The 18,594-nt window shown below is 38.7% G+C and overlaps 1 protein-coding gene across 1 annotated transcript; it reads right to left on the minus strand.

Moving 5' to 3' along the window:
* Window positions 1-1,008: 1,008 nt before the first annotated feature.
* LOC124109542 (phospholipase DDHD1-like) lies at window positions 1,009-5,913 on the minus strand. The gene is given in 2 exon segments (XM_046468203.2): window positions 1,009-4,585; window positions 5,611-5,913. Coding segments are annotated over 2 exon segments (3,027 nt in total). The 3' UTR covers window positions 1,009-1,861.
* Window positions 5,914-18,594: the final 12,681 nt, after the last annotated feature.

Genomic DNA, 18,594 nt, shown 5'->3' on the forward strand with positions numbered 1-18,594 from the left:
TCAAACCTAAAGTAACAATGACTTTTATTTCAGATAAGGCTGTTTTCAGATATTACAATCTCTCTCCAAACAATGTGATCTGTGATTCCATAATAACACCAAAATTGAGGCAAAACAGCTTACCAGTGAGTTTCTCAACAAAGAACAGGAAAATTACTACTAAAGACGCTGGATTATTTAACTATTTTTAAAACGCAATAGCTTTGTTTCTACATTTCTTAGTGGAAAAGGATCACCAGCACCTGCTACACCAGAAATGGTTAATTTTATACCTAAAACTCAAAGAGTTTCACCACTATTCTTTTGTTTTTTTAAATGTACAAGAAAAGCAACATGGGTTAATCTGGTATTCCACAGCTGTTTTCTATTCATTCCTTTTTTTCTAACTCTTCAAACACTGTTCACACCACAAAGACAGATTCAAAATCTTCCTTTGCTTCATTTTTGTAAAGGACCTACCCTCCACAGAAGTCTCTAATATTTAGTCATAGCATTTGGATATTTTACCTCCTGTTTATGGTATTGATCCATTTATGCTAATTAAGATGGCTTGGATAAATTATAAGTTTTTTAAATTCATATTCTAGGCCTGTTTAAGCTTTCCCAAGGAGTACCATGCTACTAAATGCATGGAAAGTACTGGTGTATAAGTGAACATGTACTGATCTTATTCAAGGGTCTGCTTTCTCTCCCTAAGCCCATTTTTTAGTCAGAATGGCTGCTAAATGCATTGATGCTTTTTTATATTGCTGATGTTGAAAAACAGAATAAACACTCCAATTAAAGTTTTGAGCTCACTGAGGCCATACACTACAGCAATTCATCTTAGTAACAGTAAAAAGATGGCATGGATCTTGAAACATGGTAGGTGCTGCATAAATATACTGAATTACATTGAAGCTTTTTCATTATTGTGTAAAGACAAAATGAATCAGATTAGTCTGAAAACTCAAGTTTTTTGAGGTTTAATTAATTATGAGGACAGAATAAAACTAGAAATGCTGTTTTTCTAATATAAAGTCCAATTATAACTAATTATATAACTATAACAAAATTATTCATAAAAAGATGCTAATATTAACAGTCCTTCTTACTGGATAAGAGTAAGTACTGGATTGAGTTTTATTTATTTATTTATTTATTTATTATGAAACACAAGATTTTAATGAAAAAAATATTGAAAGTATGCCACAGTGTCTATATGTTCATCTGAAGAGTACAAAGATGGAATTCTGAGGGAAAAAAGGGTCTTAACACTACAGAAACTAAATGTGGTTCTTAAATTAATTCAAAGGAAACATTAAAAAATGTAATGTTTCATACACTGAAATAAAGCAATTAGTCAGAAGTCATAAATTATAAATATAATAGTTCAAATATTGTTTAGCATTAGTTTCTCTTCTTTCAAAGAAATTGTGAAAATGGAAGATTTCATAGAAATTTAAAACAATGATATACCACACTGTAATCTTTACACAGACTACATTGAACCTTGAACATTTTAGATTTATAACATATTTTGGTTAATACATTAGATTCAACCCATTAATATGATTTTATATCTTGGAGAAATTCGATTGTACTTTATAACCTTTACATGCAGTTCACCCAAACCTTCCTCACTTCCAGGTCTTGCTTGCTTCTCTCCAGGGAGTTCTATCAGATTCATAATCGAAATTATGGAACTGTAAGTAACTTCTTTAGAACTGAAAATGTTTTTTTTAACAAAGTGCTTTTAAATTCAAATATTTCTTGCCCCAAACAAAACTGGAACATACTTAACCCTGAAATCTTCATATCTTGACACACATATTTTAACAGAAAAAAAATCAGTTTGGGATCATTAATGTCCTTCAAGAGTTCAGATGGGATCTAAATTGGGTTTTGCATCATTATCCTGCTCGTGTTTGTACATGAAAGTTAAAAGAAAGAGGGCAACATCCAAGGATGACCAGTAGGCAGTGTGTGACGTGACAGCTGACCAATAGCGGCTCTCCACAAGGCCTTCTCTGAGTTCAAAATCGATCCTGTGATCCAATTCCAATGCAGAATCAAGAAAGCCAGAACTGTTATGTCGAAGAGTCTGGGTTGCTGCGGTGGTAGTAGGAGGAGAAGCAACTGATTTCTTCTCATCTTCCATTGAGTCTTTTGATGTCTCTGATTGCTGGAATGCAGATGAATGTCCAAATCTTGAGAACAGCATTCCTCCAAGCCCCTTTCCAATGCTAGCAGCCCCTAATATGCTTGCTTTGCCTATATTACTTATAGATTCTCCATAGTGTCGGCAGGATAAGATTGGTGAGGTCATAGGGTTTGGTATGGTTGATATGTCTTCATTCTCTGAAATTAAGGTAGGTTCTTTTGGGTTGAGAAAATTTGGCTTCATATGCTCATAAGGTAGAGGATTTGAAGTATTGTACCAGTGGATCTGGACAGGTGAAATGTTGCTGTAGTGTTTCAATGTTAATGGTTCTAATCTATAAGCTACTGAATCTGTAGGATGGAAAATATTTAGCAACCGGTTACAAATCTCTCTAGGTAAAATATGGTCTTGACTTCCAGTGTTTCCTGGGCGGACGCCACGCAATGCCAAAAAAACAGCTAGTGGGGATCCCATACAGAAGAAATTCTCAACCTTAAATTTTAAGGCAGGTGTTTGTGTTATGGACGTTGCCTTCAATTCATGCAGCCGTTCTTCTATTTCCCTCAGCCGTCGTTTTGTTATATAGAGTTCATCAAGAAGATGTCTTTCTTCATAGCTCATCCACTGTTCATCAGGGAATTCTTCTTCCTTTTGTAGCAACTGTTCATAGAGTAGAACTGGATTCCAGCCAGTCATTATGTCGTAAGTGATTACACATCCCAAGGAGTGGGACACTATTGAGACTTTACCCCCTTTTTCTTCAAAGTCTGGATTCCGAGAACAGAAAAGGGAATATAATCGATTCAGCTCTTGCTGAAGGCCTTTAACTAGTTCATCCCTATAAAGGGGGCTAGTATAATACATTATGTCCATTGCACTGCTGTTCAGCAAATCTCTTAAACCCCGTACTTTGTCAGGAGTAATGGAATCAACAGTATCTCCATCAAGAGTAAGTTTTGACCGCCACTCAACAGGCAGAAATTCAACATGTGTTGCATAGTTGGAAAAATGCCTTTCTTCTATTTTTCTTGCAGCCTCTCTCATCATGGCTGTATTTTTGATAATTCTTCCTTGGTCCATTTTCTGTCCAATGCCATGCACAACAAACACAATGTGGGTAGTCTGTGACGGCTTGTCTTCTACTGTGGCTTCTTCTACATAACCTCTACGAAGTCTGGTCCCACTACTTGATGCTTTAGAAAATCCTAGTTTTTGGGTGACTGTTCTTGCAATTTTAGATGTGATCGCATCACTATAAAGATATACTTCATCCATACTGTGCCAGTCCACGTGGTTTCGACTCAATTTGAAACTATAAATAGCTTGGGAGCGCTTTCTTTTAAGACCTGCTGCATCTGTACTCTCCTTATATCCTCTCCATTTGAACAGAAAAGGGAGGGAGAAGGGAGGGAGGTGGTGGACAACATCTTTTCCGTCTAAGGATTTTGACACTTCAAGATCAAAATTTCCCTGCATCTGCTGACCCCTAAAACATCTGAGATGTTCTTGCTCAATTAAATTACTTTCTTCTTCTTCTAGAGGCTGCCAAGTACCGTCAATAAACCACTGTCCACGCATTACTGGTATTTCATCAGCCTGGTTCCAGTACACCGGGTAGCACTCTCCTTGGGTCACATCCACCTCATAGAGGCCGCGGCGCACGCAAACCGACTCAATGTTCACCAGCTCCTCCATTTGGGGCTCATGCCCAGCCGCGCTCAAGCAGAAGCCGCAAGCGCGGTCCTCCTCCTCTTCCTCTTCGGAGCTAGAGGGCGGGCCCAGCGGGGAAGTCCGGCCGCACACATGCTGGTTATCCGGGCCCTCGGGCTGGGGCCGAGCGCTAGTGGCTTGCAGCAGGGTCCGGAAAGCTAGCTCGATGCGGAGAGAATCGTAGCCGATGAAGGGCTTCCAGGTCTTCTTGTCTTCCTTGTAGAACCAGCGAACCTTCTCCGGGCCAAGCTCCGTCACCCCCTCGTAGCGGTGTCGGGCTGCTGGGCCGCCGGGCCGGGTTTGCTTCCTCTCCTCAAAACCCACTCCCGCAGCCCCACTGCCCCCCGAGTTCGTCGCGACCAGCGGCGGCTGCTGTGGCGGCGGCAGCGACGGGGTGCTGCCGCTGCCGCCGCCGCCGCTCCCGCCCTTAATGTAGTAGCGCAGTGAGGACCCCTTCTAGGCGGAGCTGAAATCACAGTTCTCGTCACTGAGGCAGGACTCCTGCGCCAGGTGGTTGAGGTCCTCGGCGACCAGCGCCAAGTGCAGCCCGGGCTCCCCGCGCAGCAGGGTTAGGGGCACGCTGCCTTGGTCCGGCTCCCCGCCCGGCAGATGCTGGAAGCAGCAGAAGCTGCAGCCCAATGCCGACCTGGCATTTTAGCCCAGCTCCCAGCCTCCGCTACCCCGACCGTTATGCTCAGTGCTCCGCGGGGACCCGCGGCCCGGGTAATTCCACAAATTTGAGTTTTATTACTAATTATTTGAATGTTTCAAGCAGTTAATGTATGTTCAAATCAACTTTACTATATGAATTCAAATGACTGAATTCCAGATATCTACAAATAATGCAACTTTAAAATTAAACTTCAAATGTCTAATGTTGTTGGTAAATAATTTATGTAAAGATAAAAGAATAATTTTAAAAATTCATTTTAGTTACAATTTACAATATAGTTATAATTTTTTATTTATATATGACATCGGAATGTATTACAATTGTTATTACATATGTAGAGCACATTTTTTCATATCTCTGGTTGTATACAAAGTGTATTCACACCAATTCCTGTCTTCATACATGCACATTATTCCATCACATCCCACCATCATTTCTCACCTCATGCCCCCTCCCATACCCTCCCACCCTCTGCCCTCTCTATTCCTCCCAGGCTCTCTCTCCCTTAGTTACAATTTTAAAAGTACAAAAGAAAAATAAATTCCATATGGGACTGACATGATGACCCAGCCACTTTTTAATTTTTAAGTTCCAAAGGTCACTGTTAGTTTATGTCAAAAGATAAAAGCATAACATTGCCAATAAAAGAATTAGAATTCTTCCAGATTTTTTTTTAAGTGCAAAAACAACTATTCTCAGGATGCATATGCAGGCATCTTTTTGTAGTTCACCAGGAGTTGGATATCTGGAGGTCTCAAGCAAAAACTGGAACCAGAACCCCAGGAAGATCAAGGACAGCGACTCCGACTTGGCGCCTCTCACCTTTGGCAATATCATTCAGGTCTCCCAAGACTAATTTCCAGATCCTCCACGATGATCTTGATTTGTTCCTTCACCTTGGTTTTGGAGGCTGCTGGCGGTCCCTTGGGAACATAGGGGTTCCTAGTGTGTGTGTGTGTGTGTGTGTGTGTGTGTGTGTGTGGCGGGGGGTGTTCTTTGGGAGCAAGGGAGGCAGGTCAGGACAGGCGGGCGAGGGGAAGCTGCTGTGTGGCCTGTCTCTGGTGCTGCTTTCCCACCCTGGTACCTCCACATCTTGGACCCTCCCTGGGCGGCGGGGATAACTGCAATCAGTGATCCTCTCAGCACTGTCATCAACTCCAGAGATATGGGGCTGGACAATGGGCTGCAGACAGGCTAGCAGGAAGCCCGCGCCTCCTCTTGCAGCTGTCCACAGCTCACAAAACACCCCTCCCCCAGTGGGTGCAGAGGGGCGCCAGCCGGCACTGTGGGCTGTCAGCTGCAGCGCCAGCCACACTTTCCTATGGGATCTCTCCCAGACCTTCTTGGCATCAAGATGCAGGGAGACAAGTTTGAGTACTGCTGGCATCCTCACCTTGGTCCTGAAATGCTTCTCAGTCTTCGCAGCCTGCTAGTCTTCTCACATCTAGACAGCATTCTTTCTGCTTCACCCGCCAACAGAGTCCTGGATCAATTTAGATTGGTCAATAGGTTCTAAGACCACAATAGAATTAGGAGCTGAAGTTCTGGTCAGTAAAGTGACCCTAAATAATTATTCAGAACCAAAAAAAAAAATATCCACAGAACTACATTCACCAGAGACCTTTAAACAGATTTCTGCAGGAGAGGGGTGCGGGAGGCATAACAGTGACATTTCACCTCCTGGAATCATGAAATTTAACCAGTACTCCTTGAAGAGGTGGCATAATAATGCTGATTCCACAGAACTAATAGAGGATTAATTGATTTTTTAAGTGCTCATACCAAACTCACACCCAGACTGAGTCATTTTTATTGTACTTCTTAACCTCATATCTATGCCAAACTTTTTTTTTTTTTTTAAACAGTCTTGTCTCTTTTTGTGACCTATGCTGATGTATGCCATGGGCGGATCCTGAGGGTAGATGATAATATCCTATCTGGTCTTGTGAGGAACTAAGGAAGAATTTCTTTTCAACTTCTAGATATGTTTTTGCTTATTTTTTTCAAGTCTTATGATATTAAATAAACAGGAAATGGTTTTCTGACTTGTTCTGTGGAGAAATCCCAAGGAGGCAAGTTAATAGGAAGCTTTCAGTTTATTCTCAGCAGGAGGCCACCATTCTCATTAGATAGTTTTAATTTCTTTAGTAGTAAACCCGCTATTAGCTACTTACCCGGCTCTACTTTATTTTCTTTTCTTTTTTTTTTTAATTTTTTATTGTGGGTTGTTCAAAACATTACAAATTTCTTGACATATCATATTCCACACTTTGATTCAAGTGGGTTATGAACTCCCACCTTCACCCCATACACAGATTGCAGAATCACATCAGTTACACATCCATTGATTTACAAATTGCCATACTAGTGTCTGTTGTGCTCCGCTGCCATTCCCATCCTCCACCCTCCCCCCTCCCCACCTCTCCCCTCCCCTCCCCTCCTCTCTCTCTACCCCCTCCACTGTATAACCCTGAGGGTCTCCTTCCATTACCCTGCAATTTCCCTTCTCTCTCCCTTTCCCTCCCACTTCTCATCCCTGTTAAATGTTAATCTTCTTCTCCTGCTCTTCGTCCCTACTCTGTTCTTAGTTACTTTCCTTATATCAAAGAAGACATTTGGCATTTGTTTCTTAGGGATTGGCTAGCTTCACTTAGCATAATCTGCTCTAATGCCATCCATTTCCCTATAAATTCTATGATTTTGTCATTTTTTAATGCAGAGTAATACTCCATTGTGTATAAATGCCACATTTTTTTTATCCATTCATCTATTGAAGGGCATCTAGGTTGGTTCCACAGTCTTGCTATTGTGAACTGTGCTGCTATGAACATCGATGTAGCAGTGTCCCTGTAGCATGCTCTTTTTAGGTCTTTAGGGAATAGACCAAGAAGGGGAATAGCTGGGTCAAATGGTGGCTCCATTCCAAGCTTTCCAAGAAATCTCCATACTGCTTTCCAAATTGGCTGCACCAATCTGCAGTCCCACCAGCAATGTACAAGTGTACCCTTTTCCCCACATCCTCACCAGCACTTGTTGTTGTTTGACTTCCTAATGGCTGCCAATCTTACTGGACTGAGATGGTATCTTAGGGTGGTTTTGATTTGCATTTCTCTGACTGCTAGAGATGGTGAGCATTTTTTCATGTACTTGTTAATTGACTGTATGTCCTCCTCTGAGAAGTGTCTGTTCAGGTCCTTGGCCCATTTGTTGATTGGGTTGTTTGTTCTCTTATTGTCTAATTTTTTGAGTTCTTTGTATACTCTGGATATTAGGGCTCTATCTGAAGTGTGAGGAGTAAAGATTTGTTCCCAGGGTGTAGGCTCCCTATTTACCTTTAGTTTTAGTTTGAGTAAGTCCCATTTGTTGATTCTAGTTATTAACTTTTGTGCTATGGGTGTCCTATTGAGGAATTTGGAGCCCGACCCCACCGAATGTAGATCGTAGCCAACTTTTTCTTCTATCAGATGGCGCGTCTCTGATTTGATATCAAGCTCCTTGATCCATTTTGAATTCACTTTTGTGCATGGCGAGAGAAAGGGATTCAGTTTCATTTTGTTGCATATGGATTTCCAGTTTTCCCAGCACCATTTGTTGAAGATGCTATCCTTCCTCCATTGCATGCTTTTAGCCCCTTTATCAAATATAAGATAGTTGTAGTTTTGTGGATTGGTTTCTGTGTCCTCTATTCTGTACCATTGGTCCACCCGCCTGTTTTGGTACCAGTACCATGCTGTTTTTGTTACTATTGCTCTGTAGTATAGTTTGAAGTCTGGTATCGCTATACCGCCTGATTCACACTTCTTGCTTAGCATTGTTTTTGCTATTCTGGGTCTTTTATTTTTCCATATGAATTTCATGATTGCTTTCTCTATTTCTACAAGAAATGCCGTTGGGATTTTGATTGGCATTGCATTAAACCTATAGAGAACTTTTGGTAATATCGCCATTTTGATGATGTTAGTTCTGCCTATCCATGAACAGGGTATATTTTTCCATCTTCTAGGATCTTCTTCTATTTCTCTCTTTAGGGTTCTGTAGTTTTCATTGTATAAGTCTTTCACCTCTTTTGTTAGGTTGATTCCCAAGTATTTTATTTTTTTTGAAGATATTTTGAATGGAGTGGTTGTCCTCATTTCCATTTCAGAGGATTTGTTGCTGATATACAGGAATGCCTTTGATTTATGCGTGCTGATTTTAAATCCTGCCACTTTGCTGAATTCTTTAATAGCTCTAACAGTTTCTTTGTAGAGCCTTTTGGGTCTGCTAGGTATAGAATCATATCATCTGCAAATAGTGATAATTTAAGTTCTTCTTTTCCTATTTTTATGCCTTTAATTTCTTTCGTCTGTCTAATTGCTCTGGCCAGTGTTTCGAGAACTATGTTGAAGAGAAGTGGAGAGAGAGGGCATCCCTGTCTTGTTCCAGATTTTAGAGGGAATGCCTTCAGTTTTTCTCCATTCAGAATGATGCTAGCCTGAGGCTTAGCATAGATTGCTTTTACAATATTGAGGAATGTTCCTGTTATCCCTAGTTTTTCTAGAGTTTTGAACATAAAGGGATGCTGTACTTTGTCGAATGCTTTTTCCGCATCTATCGAGATGATCATATGGTTCTTATTTTTAAGTCTATTGATGTGGTGAATAACATTTATTGATTTCCGTATATTGAACCAGCCTTGCATCCCAGGGATGAATCCTACTTGATCATGGTGTACAATTGTTTTGATATGTTTTTGTATCCGATTCTCCAGAATTTTATTGAGGATTTTTGCATCTAGGTTCATTAGAGATATTGGTCTGTAGTTTTCTTTCTTTGAAGTGTCTTTGTCTGGTTTAGGTATCAGGGTGATGTTGGCCTCATAGAATGAATTTGGAAGTTCTCCCTCCTTTTCTATTTCCTGAAGTAGCTTGAAAAGTATTGGTATTAGTTCTTCTTTAAAGGTTTTGTAAAATTCTGCTGTATACCCATCCGGACCTGGGCTTTTCTTAGTTGGTAGTCTTTTTATGGTTTCTTCTATTTCCTCAATTGATATTGGTCTGTTTAGGTTTTCTATATCCTCCTGACTCAATCTGGGCAGATCATATGACTTAAGAAATTTATCTATGCCTTCACTATCTTCTAATTTATTGGAGTATAAGGATTCAAAATAATTTTTGATTATCTTCTGTATTTCTGAAGTGTCTGTTGTGATATTGCCTTTTTCATCCCGTATGCTAGTAATTTGAGTTCTCTCTCTTCTTCTCTTCGCTAGCATGGCTAAGGGTCTGTCGATTTTGTTTATTTTTTCAAAGAACCAACTTTTAGTTTTGTCAATTTTTTCAATTGTTTCTTTTGTTTCGATTTCATTAATTTCAGCTCTGATTTTAATTATTTCTTGCCTTCTACTTCTTTTGCTGTTGTTTTGCTCTTCTTTTTCTAGGATTTTGAGATGAAGTATGAGATCATTTATTTGTTGGTTTTTTCTTTTTTTAAGGAATGAACTCCAAGCAATGAATTTTCCTCTTAGAACTGCTTTCAATGTGTCCCATAGATTCCGATATGTTGTGTCTGTGTTTTCATTTATCTCTAAGAATTTTTTAATTTCCTCCTTGATGTCTTCTATAACCCATTGATCATTCAGTAACCTATTGTTCATTCTCCAATTGATGTATGCTTTTTCCTTCCTTCTTTTATCGTTGATTTTCAGTTTCATTCCGTTATGATCAGATAAGATGCATGGTATTACCTCTACTCCTTTATATCGTCTAAGAGTTGCCCTGTGACATAATATATGATTTATTTTTGAGAAGGATCCATGTGCTGCTGAGAAAAAAGTGTAACTACTTGATGTTGGGTGGTATACTCTATATATGTCAATTAGGTCTAGGTTATTAATAGTGTTATTGAGTTCTATAGTTTCCTTATTCAACTTTTGTTTGGAAGATCTGTCCAGTGGCGAGAGAGGTGTGTTGAAGTCTCCCATGATTATGGTGTGGTGGTCTATTAGACTCTTGAACTTGAGAAGATTTTGTTTGACGAACATAGCTGCACCATTGTTTGGGGCATAAATATTTATGATTGTTATGTCTTGTTGGTGTATGATTCCCTTAAGCAGTATGTAGTGTCCCTCTTTATCTCTTTTGATTAACTTTGGCTTGAAATCTATTTTATTTGATATGAGTATGGACACGCCTGCTTGTTTCCGAAGTCCATATGAGTGATATGATTTTTCCCAACCTTTCACCTTCAGCCTATGTATGTCTTTTCCTATCAAATGCGTCTCCTGTAGGCAGCATATTTTTGGGTCTTGTTTTGTGATCCATTCTACTAGCCTGTGTCTCTTAATTGGTGAGTTTAAGCCATTAACATTTAGGGTTATTATTGAGATATGGGTTGTTCTTCCAGCCATATTTGTTTATTTCTGTTACTAAACATTGTTTGTTTTCCTCTTTGATTATTCCCCCCCCCCTTTACTGTCCTACCTCCCACTGTTGGTTTTCATTGTTATTTTCCATTTCCTCTTCCTGTAATGCTTTGGCAAGGATGTTTTGAAGAGATGGTTTTCTAGCTGCGAATTCTTTAAATTTTTGTTTATCGTGGAAGGTTTTAATTTCATCCTCCATCCTGAAGCTTAATTTCGCTGGATACACAATTCTTGGTTGGAACCCATTTTCTTTCAGTGTTTGAAATATGTTATTCCAGGATCTTCTAGCTTTCAGAGTCTGTGTTGATAGATCAGCTGTTATCCTGATTGGCTTACCCCTAAATGTAATCTGCTTCCTTTCTCTTGTAGCTTTTAAAATTCTCTCCTTATTCTGTATGTTGGGCATCTTCATTATAATGTGTCTAGGTGTGGATCTCTTATGATTTTGCACATTCGGCGTCCTGTAGGCTTCTAGGATTTGGGATTCTGTCTCATTCTTCAAGTCTGGGAAGTTTTCTTGTATTATTTCATTGAATAGACTGCTCATTCCTTTGGTTTGGAGCTCTGTACCTTCCTGTATCCCAATGACTCTTAAGTTTGGTCTCTTAATGTTATCCCATATTTCTTGGATGTTCTGCTCATGGTTTCTTAACAGTCTTGCTGAGCTGTCTATGTTCTTTTCCAGTTGAAATACTTTGTCTTCATTGTCTGATGTTCTATCTTCTAAGTGTTCTACTCTGCTGGTAGTATTCTCCATTGAGTTTTTAAGTTGGTTTATTGCTTCCTGCATTTCTAGGATTTCTGATTGCTTGTTTTTTATAACCTCTATCTCCCTGTATAGTTGATCCTTTGCTTCCTGGATTTGTTTGCGTAATTCGTTGTTGAAGTGATCTTTCATTGTCTGATTTTGCTGTTTAATGTCTTCCTTGATACTCCAGATCATCTGAAGCATGTATATCCTGAATTCTTTATCTGACATTCCATCTGCTGCAGCTGTTACCTCTTCTAAAGTTGCGTTGACCTGCATTGCTTGTGGTCCTTTCTTTCCTTGTCTTTTCATACTGCTTGCGTATCTTTCCTGCAGGTGCGGGCGGCGGCTCTGCTCTCTCCTTATTCCAATTGGGGTGTCGTGGCTACCACGCCAGCAGGTCACTTGGCCTGTTCTGGGAGCTGGCGGCGGCTCTGTTCTGCCCCTACTCCAATTGGGGTGACGAGTGTACCACGCCGGCAGGCCACCGGGCCTGATCCGCCGGTCGGTTGCAGGTTTGCCTACCCTGCAGGCACGGACGGCAGCTCTACTCTGCCCCTACTCCAAATGGGGTGACGTGTCTGTCGTACCGGCAGGCCACTGGGCCTGTCCCGCTGGTCGGTCGCAGATCTGCCCACCTTTCGGGCACGGGTGGAGGCTCTGCTCTGCCCCTACTCCAATTGGGGTGTCGTGACTACCCCGCCTGCAGGACGCTGGGCCTGTTCCTGGCAAGGGAGGCGACTCTGCTCTGTCACTACTCCAATTAGGGTGGTGTTTGTACCACGCCGGCAGGCTCCTGGGCCTGATCCTCCGGTCTGTTGTAGGTCTGCCTACCTTGAAGGCGCGGGCGGCGGATCTGCCCTGCCCCTCCTACCACCACGCCTGCGGACCCCTGGGCCTGATCTGCAGGTTGATCACTGGTCTGCTCACCCTGCGGGCACGGGTGGCGGTTCAGCTCCGCCCCCACTCCAATTGGGGTCACGTGACCACCACACCGGCAGGGCCTGATCCGGGCGTGGGAGAAGGATCTGCTCTGCCCCTACTCCAGTTGGGGTGACGTGTGTACCACACTGGCAGGCCACTGGGCCTGACCCGCCAGGCTGTCACAGGTCTGTTTACCTTGCAAGCGCGAAGGGCGGCTCTGCCCTGCCCCTCCTACCACGCCCATGTACTACTGGGTCGTGGGTCTGCCCACCTGGTGGGTGTGGGTGGCAGCTCCGCTCCGCCCCCTCTCCAATTGGGGTCACGCGGTCACCACGCTGTCGAGCCGCTGGGCCTGCTCCGGGGGCTGGCGGCGGCCCAGCTCCTCCCCTCTGGCTCGAGGACAAATTGAGGAGACTCGGGTGACTGAGCCTCACCCCCCTTACCAGGAGACCAACTGCTTATGTCACCGCTGGTATTGATGAAGATCTCTCCTCCACCGCTTTCTGCTGACATCAGATCTCTGCCATGTTGGTATCCTATGCGAATGGCAGCATTTCGTTCCCCTTGCCGGGCAAAGCCAGAGTAGATTCTGTTCTCTGCAACTGAATCCTGACCTTTAAAATGTCATATCCTCTGTGAATTCTCTCTAATATCCTGAAACTTTTAGACATTTTCTTAAAACATCTTGTGTATTTTAATACCATTTATTAATTTCTGTTTTTATTCTTACTCCCTACAATGAAATCCTACCACTTGATTGCCACTTGTTCCTTCTATAATCTTCTGAAGCAAAACATTTTTTTTTTCCTGTGCGTCCTGTCATTTCTTGCCTTCATTTGAATTCCACTGACTGCCTATGGCTCAGCTTTCTGGTGTGCTTGTAAAATGCAAATCATCTCTCTCTCTCTCTCTCTCTCTCTCTCTCTCTCTCTCTCTCTCTCTCTTCTTGTTAGGGTGATGTCCTGAGCAAGCTGCCATTAACATGTCCCAACACATTTGTGTCTTCTCACAATATCAGAATGTATTGAATAATAATACATTCACAGGCTACATCAGTTTCATTGGTGGTGTTCACTGAACACTTGTGGGTTACCTAGTATTCATAAGCTGGACAGGCACAAGTTCTTTTATTCCAATCTTAATTTCTAATATTTATAATACTCAAGTCACACACCACAAATATATATGTGACAGAAAGGCTAAGAAAAGGTTAAGGCAGCCACAGGGGTTCTGAAAGCTGAACTGAGAGCAGATAGGAACGCAAGGAGTCACTATAGGTGGTCAGATAATATTAGAAACCAGCCAAACAGCCAAAGAATTTGTTCAGGGTGCAGAGCTGTTAAACCACAATATCTCTGAGACCAAGGTGAGGCAAAACATCATAGTGGAAGTGGGTAAGACAGGAAAACAGTTCAGAACAAGACAGCCAGAAGCAGAGAGAGCTCCACTCACCAGGGACAAGGTATAAACCCCCAAAGCACATCCTCTGTGATTTAAGTCCTCCAGCTAAATCCTACCTGCCTACAGTTACCCAGTTAATCCATATAAGTGGATTCATCAGAGATTAGGTTACAACTCTCATAATCTAATCATTTCACCTCTGAACATTTTAGCATTGTCTCATATGAGCAATGGTGAGATAGTGTATATCTAAATCATAAGAAGTACCTAAGTATATTTTTATCTGAAAAATTAAGTCTTCCTGTCTGGGAACAGAGGGAAACTGTCTGTATTTTCAGTTTTTTTAAAACACAATTTTATATTTTCTTTTATATATTTCTCAAGCATATCTTCTTATCTCTGTTGAGTAGCTTATAAATTTAAAGAATATTTTTTAAAGCCTTTATTGTTGATAAATATTAATACTATTTACTTTTACTTATTGCTTTTTTCAAACTGCAACATTAATTCATTTCAAAATTTTAAAAAATGTGTGCTGGATTTTATTTAAAGTCTTTTTGAAATTTATTAGGATAATCACTAATTCTCTGTGACTAATTTTTTATATTATTTTAATTTACAACATCATTTTTATCTTTTAATTAACTAGATTCTTGAGAAATATGTCTATATTTAGACATATGTCTAAATACAAAATATGTCTATATGTAGACAGAAATATGTCTAATATGTCTTTGTTCATCAAATAAAGAGCTCATGAATTTATTTGTATTATTTTTGTTTTCTGATGAATTATGATCTTTGTTTTAATTATTTTCTTTCTTTAAATTGTTTTTTTCTTAGTTTCTAATATACTATTATATTTTTGCTGTTGTTTCTTAATGTTTTTTAGAGATTAAATCATTACTGATTTATTTTTTTAAAAAAGAAAATAAAATTTTAAAAAAGTCCTAATTATTGAAGTCATAATCTGTGGTCATGAATTTTAAATTTATAAGCCTCTGGTAGAGGTTTTCGTAGTATCCTAATACACAGTCAGAATTGAGAAGACTTGATTTCAGTATTTCATATTAATATCTAAATTCTTTGCTATAGCAATGTGTTTCCACAAAATATTAATATATAATTCCATAAATTTTGTTATTTACATGATTTTATCTTTAATTTATGTATTATATAATTACAATGTCAACTTATTCATTTTCTTCAATTTGTGAATGTTTTATATTTCTATGTAGCTGTCAACTTATTCATTTTTTTCAATCTGTGAATGTTTTATATTTCTATGTAGCTGTTTTCCTTTATTTTAAAAACCAAACTATAATGCTATCATTATTAAATTATAATAAAATGAAGTACATTTTGATTATTCATAAATTATGAAAGTTTTAATGATGGTTTGAATATATTCCTCTTATTTACAAATAGAAAATTTAATTTTGAAAAGAAGCATTATTTATTCTTTTTGATTATAAAATTTAAATTGTAACTTTACTGTTAATAGTAACAGTACAAAGTATGGGTAAATATACCTGAATAAATTACAAAATTGTTCATAAAATTCAGAGCAAAGATAAAATAATGATTAAAATTCACAATAAAATTGTGGTTTAATAATTTTTTGAATTTGTAGCTGTTCATCCTGAGCTACTTTATATAATGTGATATTTGATGAAATACTATACTGAATTTTACATAATGTTTTTATTATTTTACAGTGCTCTATTGGAGTTAACAAATTATTTTGACTTGAAGATTTTCTATTATGGCTGTGCATCATGACACACACCTGTAATCCCAGCGGCTTGGGAGGCTGAAATCAAAAAGTTCAAAGCCAGCCTCAGCAAAAGTAAGATGCTAAGCAACCCAGTGGACCCTGACTCTAAAAGAAAAAAAAAATAGGGCTGGGGATGTGAGTCAGTGGTCAAGTGCTGAATTCAATCCCTGGTACCTCTCCCACTGCCCCCCCCCAAAAAAAAAAAAATTCTATTACAATGTAATACATCTTTTACATTTTTCTTTTATGCATTTCTGTTTTTATGTGTGACCTTTAACCAGTGTTTAAATAATCAACATTATTTTTAAACAAGATTGGGAAATTTTAGCTCATATCCTCATGTTAATATGTAATCTTTGTCATGTGCACAAAATCTTCTCTTTATTCATTTTTAGCCTTTGTAATTTTTAGGCTTTTTTTTTTAAGTTTTACTTTTTTTTTTCTTTTTAAGTTTTACTTTGTGCTTCAGTCAGCTTTTTCTGTGACTTAACAAGAACAATTTTAGAGGCAGAAAGTTTGTTTGGTGCTCACAGATTTAGAGATCTCAGCCCATACCATAGGCCCCTCACCCCCTGCTCCATTCCTCAGGGCTCAAGGGGAGACAGAACCTCATGGTGGAAGAGTGTGGTGAGAAGAAGCTGCTCAAAAAATCACATCAGGATGATTCAGAAACAAAGCACAGCTCACCAAATAACTACCCCAAAGGCATGCCCCCAGGACCTACTTCCTGCAGTCACACTTTAAAGACCTATAGTTACCACTCAGTTATTCCCTATCAGGGGATTAATTCACTGATTAGGTTAACATTCTCACAACTCAATTATTTCACTTCTAAACCTGAATTGTCTCACACAGGAGTTTTTGAAGGACATTAAATATCCAAAGTATAAGACTTTATAATGTCAAACCTTATCTTTCCTGTTAACCACCTCGTAATTTGGAATATAATATTTGAAACCACTGAATATTATCAACTCATTTCAGAACTGGTGAGCCTATCTTCCTCTAGTTTAAAAATGAAGAAAAAAGCTGTCCTCCACTAGGTAGTCATGTATTATAGGGAGATCAGCATGTTTTGCTGTTAGTTACTTTCCAGTTTTTGTTCATGAAATATATAATTTTAAAGTTAGATATCACCACTATTAATTTGTAAAGTGTTTGAAATATGTGATTTTACTCTTAACATTTATTCAGATTAGTAACATGTATAAAATTCTCAGACTGATTAATCACAAAGTAAAACAAAACTCAGGATGTCAATGGTAGTTAAAGAAGTACTTGGTTTGGCCATTCTAATTAATATTTTAAAAATCAGTTTTTTATATCATGCATACACGTAACACATATTGCACACAAACAATGTCACATAAATAACACAATCTATCTATTATGAGTACTTCTCTGATTTCTTCAGTTCTTTATTTCACATAGTGATACCTATTTTCTGTCTCTTTTTTCAATGCATTCATGTAGAAAACAAAACACTTTAAGATCCAGACCACAATTATAGTATTGAACTGATTTAAGTAAATTTTATCACTCACCATTAAGTGCTTTAAAAATTATCCTTGAGGAAAATTAATAACATTTTAAATTTAGCACTTTACTAATTGTATTTTATCTTACAGGGACATAAATTTTGAAAAAAAAGAGGGTGGAAGGAATCTTTTTGGTAATGTTTATACTATAGATTCTGTGTATGGTTTCATGAGTGTATAATTATCCCCAGGCTCTGCAAGTTGTTTACATTAAATATACATAGATTCTTATATTGTCAATTAAATATAAATAAAATAGCTTAATAAAGGCATAGGACAAAAATATATTTTGTACTTGTTTTTAAAAGGCACTATAGTTTGGGATTAAAACAATACTGGTGAGTTGGAAGTTCAACTCCCTGTTTATTATCCATGCAATGCTTGATCTCTAGTGCTTCTGTTTTTCCTTCAAAATGGTTAACTATTAAAAGCACCTCATTGAGTTGCTGTGAAGAAATAATGAATGGGTGAACTAAAAGTACTTAGCACAGAGTCTGGTGAGCACTATTGCTCAATAAACATTCACTGGAGACTGAATATATATTGTGATAAAATTATTTTTTCAAACAGTGAAAATATTTTCTTGAATCTATAATGTATCAGATAAAAAGTTCTTGTTCAAAATATAAACATACCACTAATTATCTATAGATATATATTAAAACAGTAATTTGACTGATCAGAAGAGCCAAAGGCCCCCAAAACTGGTCCCAATAGCTAAATATGTGATATATGAAAATAAAATTTTTAACAAAATTACATTTTAAATTACTTTTAAAATGACATAAGAAAATTTTATAAATACATCACTTTGGAGTTGTTCCTTTCTGTGAATTTTTTCATTTAAATTTATTTTACATTTATATTACCAAAGTTCTCTAGATATGAAAGATTATTAAAGGGAAATTTATTATTTATTAGAATGACTTACCTTATCAGAAGCTGGTGAGTCCCATAATAACCATTTTCTGGCTGGAGAGCTAGAGGAACCAGTAGCTGCTCAGTCCAAGAAGCCAGAGTTTCAGAAGGAGGAGGAATGAGGGAGCCCAGTCTGGGACTGAAGACCTGGACATTATTTGGAGATTATCAGGTTAAAGTCCACTTTGGAAGAGTGAAGGAGCTGAAATCTGATGTCCTCCAGCAATAGCACCAACCACTGAAGCACCTGCTCAAGAAGAACCAAACTTGTATCTGCATTGGCTTCCTCATTCTTCCATCGTTTTGTTCCACCATGCCTCCAACATATTATTGAAGTGAAACATTTTAAATTTAACACT

Source organism: Marmota monax, unplaced genomic scaffold (assembly GCF_021218885.2).
Source record: "Marmota monax isolate L192 unplaced genomic scaffold, Marmota_monax_Labrador192_F-V1.1 WCK01_AAM20220418_F8-fsc00461, whole genome shotgun sequence".
In the NCBI taxonomy this organism is placed as follows: Eukaryota; Metazoa; Chordata; class Mammalia; order Rodentia; family Sciuridae; genus Marmota; species Marmota monax.